This window comes from Talpa occidentalis, unplaced genomic scaffold (assembly GCF_014898055.3).
Source record: "Talpa occidentalis isolate TD23 unplaced genomic scaffold, MPIMG_talOcc4v2.1 talOcc4.10, whole genome shotgun sequence".
NCBI lineage: Eukaryota > Metazoa > Chordata > Mammalia > Eulipotyphla > Talpidae > Talpa > Talpa occidentalis.
The window spans coordinates 90,358,590-90,367,991 of NW_023600993.1; the positions used below are offsets into that span (position 1 = coordinate 90,358,590).

The 9,402-nt window shown below is 42.7% G+C and overlaps 1 protein-coding gene across 4 annotated transcripts in view; it reads left to right on the forward strand.

Moving 5' to 3' along the window:
- The window catches only part of PTPRA (protein tyrosine phosphatase receptor type A), a 121,335-nt gene that overhangs the window by 78,688 nt on the left and 33,245 nt on the right, over positions 1 to 9,402 (forward strand). For all 4 annotated transcript variants that reach the window (XM_037498056.2, XM_037498058.2, XM_037498055.2 and 1 more), the window contains one exon: positions 8,523 to 8,607. In XM_037498056.2, coding sequence (XP_037353953.1) covers positions 8,523 to 8,607 — 85 coding nt within the window. The remainder of the gene's footprint in view (positions 1 to 8,522; positions 8,608 to 9,402) is intronic.

The window sequence follows — 9,402 nt, forward strand, 5'->3', positions numbered from 1 at the left end:
TTGAGATAATTTGCCCCCAATTATGTTTTTGTTTTCTAAGAACACTCTTTCTAAATACTCAGATTGCTGTTTTCCCCATTTTTTAAATTATGGTAACATATACATAACAATTTACGATTTTAATCATTTTTAGGTATACAGTTCAGTGGCATGTATAATATTGTACAGCCATCACCACCATCCATGTCCAGAACTCTTTTCATCTTGTAAAACTGAGAGCACACATACAATAACTCCTTATTCCCCTCTCTCCTCAGCCCCTGGCAACCACTGTTCTACTTCCTGTCTCTATGAATTTGACAATTTTCATTTTCATTTTTATTTTTTTAAAGATTTATTTAAAAGCACTAGGTATAGTCAGAAGCACGGGAGGGTAAGAGAATTCACCAGAGCCAGAGCGGAGAGCAGAACAGGCAGACTGATGAAGTACACTGCTGAGGGGAGCAGCGGGTGGCAGGAGAGGTCAACGCGCCATGTGGAACCCTCACCTGGCGGCCGGGGATCAAACCGGCACTGCAGAGGCTGCAGGCAGCTTCGCAACCCAGTGCTCAACTGCTGCGCCACCGGGGAGACCCCGAATTTGACAATTTTTAAGTGGATCATATAAGTGGTTCATACATTATTTGTCTTTTTGTGACTGAGTTCACGTAGTATAATGTCTTCAGGGTTCATCTGTGTTATAGCAGTGTCAGAATTTCTTCCTTTTTAAAGTTGAAAATATTCCATATTCCATTGTCTCTGTATACCACATTTTCTTATCTGCCCATTGATGGACACTTAGTGGCTTCCACATTTTAGCTATTGTGACTAATGCTGCTGTGAGCATGGGTGTACAAATATCTCTTCAAGACCCTGTTTTCAGTTCTTTGGTGTACATACCCAGAAGTAGAACTGCTGGATCATATAGTAATTCTATTTTTAATATTTTGTGGAACTTCCATACTGTTTTCCACAGCAGTTTGTACCATTTTAGGTTTCCACCAACAATGCACAAGTGTTCCAGTTTTTCCACATGCCACCAGCACTTACCATTTTCTGGTTTTTTAATAGTAGTCATCATATTGTTGTAGAGCAACCCCGATACAAAACGGGGTGCCTGACTGTGGGTCCTCACCCGCGCGCTTAAAAGGACTTATCAATGCTCTACTGCAGGCACACGTGAAAGGTTAATAAAAAAGGTTTATTTACAAGGGAAGGGGAAATGAGGAAATGTACAGCTCTGGGAGAAAAGTGGAAGACAAAGTTTTAAATGAGTCCTACCCAATCCGCCGATCAGGAATCCCAAAATGGCGCTCTCAGAGTTCGCTGCCAGCCAGGAGCGGTGAAGCCAGGGGGCGAGCGATCGCGAGCCAGAGAAACCCAAGGGCCATGTGTTTGGTTTTTATATCCAACCTGGCTGCCCAACTCCACCCTCAGGTCCCAGCCACCCTCCCTTTGGTGGTGATGGGATTTGTCTTGCCCAATGTCTTGATGGCTTTAGTCTGGAGTGGGGGTGGGGTCCACAAAGCCTGTATGGGATTAACTCAGGACATCATTTCCCCCTAACAATATGATAGGTGTGAAATTGCTTATTTTTATAGTAGATTTTTGTTATTAATCAGTGTGGTGTCCTCTTCCACAAATTGTAGTATATTTTTAAAGAGTCTATTTCTTGTGTACCTCTACCTCTTTCTATGGCTACTATTGCTGTCCTTGGTATTTGTGAAGATCACTTGTAGGTCTCTGGTTGACCGTTGCTTTTGGAGCATTGTGTAGACTGGAACATACTCATATTAGATATAACCTTCAGGAGGACAAGTAGGGACATGTCCTAAACAAGGGTGTTGGTTGTGGTTTAGGAAGTTGGGACATAGTTTCTCTTTTCCCCTTCTACATCTCTTGTGACTGCTTAGAATTATCTCAGGAACCACCCTGTTCTTTGTCTTCAGGGTCCACCCTGGAAACCCTTTGTAGACCTAGTGTATGTAGCAATCATTTGTAATGAACAGACCCTCTGGATTCCAGTTCTAACCAAAGCTTAAAAGACATGTACAAGATAATTAAAAATATTTAAATAGTAAACAAGTATTGGATGATAGAAGTTAGGATTGCTTTTTAAATTGGATAGCAGTGTTGTGATTATGTTTTTAAATCCTTATCTCTTTGTGATACAGACCTAGGTAATTGCAGGTGAAGTAATCCAGTGGTTCTCAACGGAGGGTGATCCTCCCTTCCCCTCCCCCAGGGATATTTGGCAATGTCTGGAGATAATGTTGGTCATCACAATTGGGAGCTTGTTACTAGCATCTAGTAGGTAGAATGTCTAGTGCACACAACAGCTGCCCACAACAGAAAATTATCTAGCCCAAAATGTCATTAGTGCAAGGTTAAGAAGTCCTTGCATAGTTGGCGGGGTGGGGGGAAGTGGCACACAGTGATGTTGTTGAAACAAAGTGATGTGTGTAGAGTTTATTGTTGTGGTATCTTTACATCCTGTATAAATTTGAATGTTTTACATAATAAAAGTTTGAAAATATATGCAACTTAAATTTTTAAAAAATAACCATGAGCAATCTTTGTGATAACCTCCCCCCTCACTCTATATAGAGCATTGTTTTTTCAACTGAGCCTCTAAATGGGACACTATAATAATACTATAATGTTAGGTTTTCAGGCCTAGTCTCCCAGCCAGGAATGGATCCCAGGCTGCAGCGCTGAGCCCCAACCACTAGACCACCACAGGTTGGTGTCTCACAAAGCCGCAGCAGGAACTTTGCTGACACTCAAGCAAGCAAGCGAAAAGAGGCAGATTTGTTTAGAGAAAGAAAAAGTTTATTGAGAAGAAAAGGAGCAGAAATAAAGTAGGACTCCCAGGCCGGTAGAACCAGGCCAGGGAGGGGCCTTCTTTCCCTAATTATTCTAAAGCTCCACCAGTTTCTTTGTGATTGGTTAGATCTCGGTGGTCTCACTGCCCTGATGTCTCTGTGCCCAGAACTAAGTCTCTGTGTCCTAGCCCTTATCTTAGCATGCTTTTCTTTATCATCCTTATTTGGGAATGTCCTGTTGCCCCTAGTCCTGGGGTGTTTGATTAGTTCCCTTGGAGTTTGTTGCCCTTATCTCTGGAGCCTTCCTTAACTCTCCTGAGGTCCCTGCACTGCCCCTGAAGCTGCCTAATTATCCCTAACTTGCTCTAGGAATGGGCACCACTGCTTTCTACTTGGCCTTTGGGTATACCTATATTGGCCTTTGGTTACATAACCATCCTACTACCCTGTGGCCCATTTTCTTTCTTTCTTTCTTTTTTTTTTTTTTTAAGATTTATTTATTTATACAAGAACCAGAGTACAGGCCAGATGTGCAGGAGGGTAAGAGGATTCACCAGAGACAGAGGAGGGAGTGGAACAGGCAGACTGACGAAATACACTGCTGAGGGGAACAACAGGCGAGACAGGAGAGGTCTGCCACGCCATGTGGGATTCTCACCAGCCAACCAGGATTGAACCTGTGCTGGAGAGGCTGTGGACAGCTTCACAGTGCTGCGCTCAAGCACCTGCGCCACCAGGGAGGCCCATGTGGCTCGTTTTCATACCCAGTCCTGGTTGACAGTTTGAGGCCCAGGCTGATAGAACTAGCATGTACTTGTGTACCTACAGATTTGTACTTCAACTGGAGATTTCTTTGGTAGTTGATTGGTCTCCTCAACAGTCCACTCCAGTCTGCTTTATTTTCCATAATTACCTCAGTTTCTGGTTAGTAATGCCAATCTTTACTACCTTTGAGATACACTCTCGATTCATTAGTTTTTTTCTGCTTCTGTCATTTATATATACTGTGATGGTCATTTAACAAAGACATGCTTAGTGATATTAAATTTTATTCATTCACTCAGTAGTTGGTATTTGTGAAATTCTCTGTGAAGTCTTAGGTGTATGGTGAGAAATAAAGTAGGTATGTAATCCTTGCTATTGTAGAATTTATGATGTAAAGAAGGGACACTCATTAATCAACTACAGTCAAATATATAATTACAAAGTGTAAGAGATATTATCAAGGAAAATAACAGTGCTCTGTGAGAATAATAAAGAAAATAATAGCTAACATTGACTGAGTACATAATGTATGCTAGTTACTGTGTCAAGAACTTTACACAGTGATCTCATTTAATCTTGAGAGTAAATTTTAGAGATAAGAAATGAAAACTTAGGGTTTTAATTTAGTATCAGACCTTGCTGGGAAAAGTAACACTTAAAATGAGAACGTGGGTTAGTCAGACAAAGGATGGAAAGAGTCTGTGTAAAGCAGAAAGGGTAACATAGTCAAAGGCCTAGTAAGGAAGGCATGAACTCAAAATGGAAGGATGCTAGTGGCTAAAGTTTAGTGAGCAAAGAGTGATAGGAGATGGGCTACATGAGGAGGTTGTTTTAGACCAGGGTAAGGATATTAGATTTCATTCTGAAGACTTGGGAAACCATCTAAAGGTTTTGCGTAAGAGAGGGACATGGTCCAATTTGCTTTCTTATGGATCACTCTGTCTACTTTTTGGACTGGCTGGGGAGAGAGACACCCTGAGTGCATTTGAGAGAATTAAGATTATAGAAATGGTAATAGAAGGGGGAAGAGGCAACAAATTTGTTGTGTTGCTATCCCTAAAACATAGTACTTTTAGCTGGAGGAGAAGAAATCAAGGGGATTTCCACATCTCTTACTTGAACAACAGGGTAGATGGCAGTTCTAGCTACTAAATGAAGAGGGAAAGGTTTTAGACACACACAGTTTGCATTGCTCATGAAATTTAAAGTGAAGGTTGTTTATAAGTAATTGGGAGATGAGCTTAGAAGAGTGGTCTTAACAAGCAGTGCAAATGTGGGAATTGCTAGCATGTTATTTGTGCTTACAGCTGTGTGTCTCATCAGATCAACTAGATAGAGTTTAGTGAAGAATGCCAGAACAGAACCCCAAGGAATTCAGCCATTTAAAGATCCAATATTGGAAGAGGAACAGCTAGTAGGGAAAAAATGAGATGAAGCAGCCAAGAGATAGAAAGAAAATCAGAAGAATGCTTTGTTACAGATACAGAGAGAGAAACGCTTTAAAGAAGAGTAGAGTTAGCCAGATTGAATGTTTATTTTATGAGTCACATCATGTGTTTGAAAATTTAACAGAGTGGGCCTCCCCGGTGGCGCAGCGGTTGAGCGCTGGGTTGCGAGGCTGCCCGCGGCCTCTGCAGCGCTGGTTTGATCCCCGGCTGCTCCCCGGCCACGGGAGGAGGGTCCCACATGGCGCGCAGACCTCTCCTGCCGCCCGCTGCTCCCCTCAGCAGTGTACTTCGGTCCTTCTGCCTGCTCTGCTCCCCGCTCTGGCTCTGGTGAATTCTCTCGCCCTCCCGCGCTTCTGACTGTGCCCAGTGCATGTATAAACAAACAAACAAACAAACAAACAAATAAAGCATGCCTCTATAAAAAAAATTAAAAAAAAAAATTAACAGAGCATGGTATAGTCCCCCCTGTCTTTAAAAAAAAAAAACAACAAACTTTCTACCCCACATCTACCTCCAGCTGCTCCTTTTCACTACATCCCTTTATGGAAAAAGGAATTGATGCCTACCTCCTTTTTCTATATTTCACTCCATATAGGCCTTCTTAGTACTCAACTCAAATTACTCTTGAAAAAGTCAGCAATAGCTGCCATTGTCAGATTCAATTTCACCTCTCTATGTCCTACTTAATCCGTTGGTAGTATTTGAATTGATTACTCCCTCTTTCTTGAAAAGCTGTTAATTCTCGTGATGCAGCGTAACACCTATGACTGCTGCATGTGACTCAGTTAAATTGATGTTTTAAAAAATGTAAATCCAGGGCCTCCCCTGGTGGCGCAGGCGATTGAGAGCCGCGCTGTGAAGCTGTCCGCAGCCTCTGCAGCGCCGGTTCGATCCCTGCCAGCCGGGAAGGGTCCCACATGGCGCGGCAAACCTCTTCTGTCTCGCGCGCTGCTCCCCTCAGCAGTGTATTTCATCAGTCTGCCTGTTCTGTTTCCCACTCTGACTCTGGTGAACCCTCTCACCCTCCTGCGAATCTGGCCTGTACTCCGGTTCTTGTATAAATAAATCAATAAATCTTTTTTTTTTTTTTTAAATGTAAATCCAGGGGCCTCCCTGGTGGCACAAAGGGGTTAGGTTTCAGCACTATGAAGCTATCAGCAGCCACTGCAGCATGAGTTCGATCCCAGCCAGGGAGCTAACCCACATGGTGCAGCAGACCTCTCCTGTCTCACCTGCTGCTCCTCTCAGCTGTGTGTTTCAGTCAGTCTGCCTGTTCTGTTCCCCACCTTGTCTCTGGTGAATCCGCTCATCACCATCCCCCCACACACACACTTCTGGCCTGTACCCCAGCTCTTGTATGCATAAATTTTTTTTTTAATGTAAATCCAGTTCCCTCCAGTCACATAGTGCTTCTCATCATATTCAGAATTAAACCCACATTCACAACCACGGCCTACAAAGCCCAAAGCCTTCTGACTCCTGTTCACCTCTCTAGCCACTTCTTATACCAAAATTGAAATTTATGCTGTTTCTTGAACCTTCCAAGTTCCTAAAGGCTATTATGCTTGCTATTCCTGCTGCCTAGAAAGTTCTTCACACATCTTTGCATAGTTCACTTCACATTAATTTGACCTTTACTCAGTTATAACTACCTTAGAGAGATCTTCCCAAACCACTCTAAAATAGTCAGCCACTGCCTGCCTGCCCCCTCAACAGCCTGTCAGTCTCACTCTGCTTTTGTTCATAGCACTTGTCATTTTGTGAATTGAGTTCTTGTTTATGAATATTGTGTGTCCTTCTCCCCTACCTCCCATTTCTTTTTTTTTTTTTTTTTTTTTTTTTTTTTTTTTATAGAGGCATGCTTTATTTATTTATTTATTTGTTTGTTTGTTTTGTTTATACAAGCACTGGGTATAGTCAGAAGCGCGGGAGGGTGAGAGAATTCACCAGAGCCAGAGCGGGGAGCAGAGCAGGCAGAAGGACCGAAGTACACTGCTGAGGGGAGCAGCGGGCGGCAGGAGAGGTCTACGCGCCATGTGGGACCCTCCTCCAGTGGCCGGGGAGCAGCCGGGGATCGAACCGGCGCCACAGAGGCTGCGGGCAGCTTCGCAACCCAGCGCTCAACCGCTGCGCCACCGGGGAGGCCCCTACCTCCCATTTCTTTCAGAATGTTGCCTCTGTGTCACTTGTATGCTTGATCACTGTTCTGTTCCAGTGCTTGGACCACTGCCTGGCATATAGTTGCTGATCCATAAATATTTTTTGAATTAATGATGCTAAGAAGTTGAGTCAGATGATAATGGGAATGTTTCCATTGATTATGACAATATAACATTTGTTGATTTCCTTCATGAGCAGTTTAAATGGAGCTCTCAGCATAGAAGTCAGAACAGAGTAGATTAAGGAGTATCTAGAGCTACGGAATTAGAGAAGACAGCTGTTATAAGAAGTTAACTGTGTAGAGAGACATGGGGCTGTTAGTAGGTGGAAGAAAGTGAAATAAGGTCAAGATGTCTGTTTTTGAGGTGACAATAATGGATGTACTCAAGAGCATATGTGACAGGATTAACCTTTACATGGGAAGGCTATGTCTTCCCTTTGAGCTGGACTTAAAATGATGAAGATAGTTACAAATTCATATGGGTCATATAATTTGCCATGGGAGCGGGAGAGTGGAGGAGGATGAGTCAACACCTGGTCAACTGCCATGAGAACAGAGGCCAAGTATTGGGTGGGAAGGAAACCTGATCCTGGGGAATGGAGGGAGGGTTGTTACATCTCTAAGCCAAGTGGGTTGTTTTAATTTATTTTCCTTTATTGAGGCAAGATTGGTTTACATCACTGTAGATGAAAAGGAGAATAGGTTCACACCACTTCGGATGTATGTTACTGCACTGCCCCTAGACCAAGCCAGGTGTTGCTGTAGTTGGGGTCATGGTAAAAGGTGGCTGTGGGAAGAGTTTTGTAGAAAAGAGCACCCAGCATGTTTTGATATGTGTTGCCTAAGGTTCTAATAATGTCGTCTTGTTTTAATTGAGAGCATTGTTCTCTGTGCCAGGAAACCATTTGGTGTATACTAGGAAAATTGTCCTTTTCCCTTACTCTCTCATTTCCTCTGGATGACTGGGAGAGAGTACATTGTTGGCCCTGCATATCCAACTTGCCATTGGGATTGGATGTGTTCATGCTTTCAAACACTTGAGTGTTGTTTTTGTTATGTTTTAGTATATTTATATACTAAATAGTATATTTATATTTAGTATATTATAGTAGTATATAATAGTATATAGTATATATAGTATATAATAGTATATTTATATTTCCCTGCTTCCCCTCTAATAGCTGCGAAGTGATGTTGGGAAGTTCTCTCTCTCTCATACACATTCTCACTTAGTTAATGTCCTGCCATCTACAGAATAAGCCCTCCTTCCTCTTTCTCTGAGCAGCCAACTTGAGCCTCCTTGGCACACAATAGTAATGACATGTTTTGTTTTCTTGATTTCAGATGAGACACCGATTATTGCAGTGATGGTGGCCCTATCTTCTCTGTTAGTGATCGTGTTTATTATCATAGTTCTGTACATGTTAAGGTGAGCATACTAATGCTTCTGCATTTTCTGGACTCTTTCATTACTCCCAAGGTTGCAGTAAGCCCACCCAGTCCAGAAGACATAGTCTAAGAACAATGAATAACAGAGAAGGGGAATGGCTCAGAATAGTGCTCAGATTAAAATTCTTAGAAATGGCTTGAAAGTTCTGCATAGTCTTCCTTAAGACTCAGCCCCTACCCTTTTCTTCCATCTGTCCACCCCCAATCCCCCAATTCCAGTTCACTATAAAGCCCAGGATGGTGGTTTGGGAGGTTAAGAGAAGAAACCATAGTCTGTGTTACTATGGACATGTATTTCAAGGTCATCAGATGTAACCCTATTAAAACAAGCCCATAAAAGTGCCCCAATGTAGATTATGTGCTCAACAAAGGCCTACTTTTTACCTACTTGGGACTTTGTCCCAACCCCCTCTAAGGGTTTATCCTAAGGCTTACTGAGCTGAACCATGTGAGTTGCAGGATTCTTCTTTCTGACTTTTTTCCAGGGTCCTCTAGAAATTACTACTCAAGCAGGGAACAAAAGCAAGGAAGGGGAGATCCAAGGGAGAAAAGAGGGAGATGCATTTGTTATCTTCCTGCTGAAGTTACTAACTCTAACTGATTGGGTTTAGCTCTGCTCCTATCTTTGACTTAATTTGCTCTGTATTCCCTCTGTTCTTCTGGAGGAATAAAGAGAGAGAAAGTAACAGTTTGGCATGTGTCTCCACCATTCTGTAGGAGACCTCTCACCAGATCTCACTGCAGTACCCACTCAGTCTGAAGCTCTAGGTTGCAC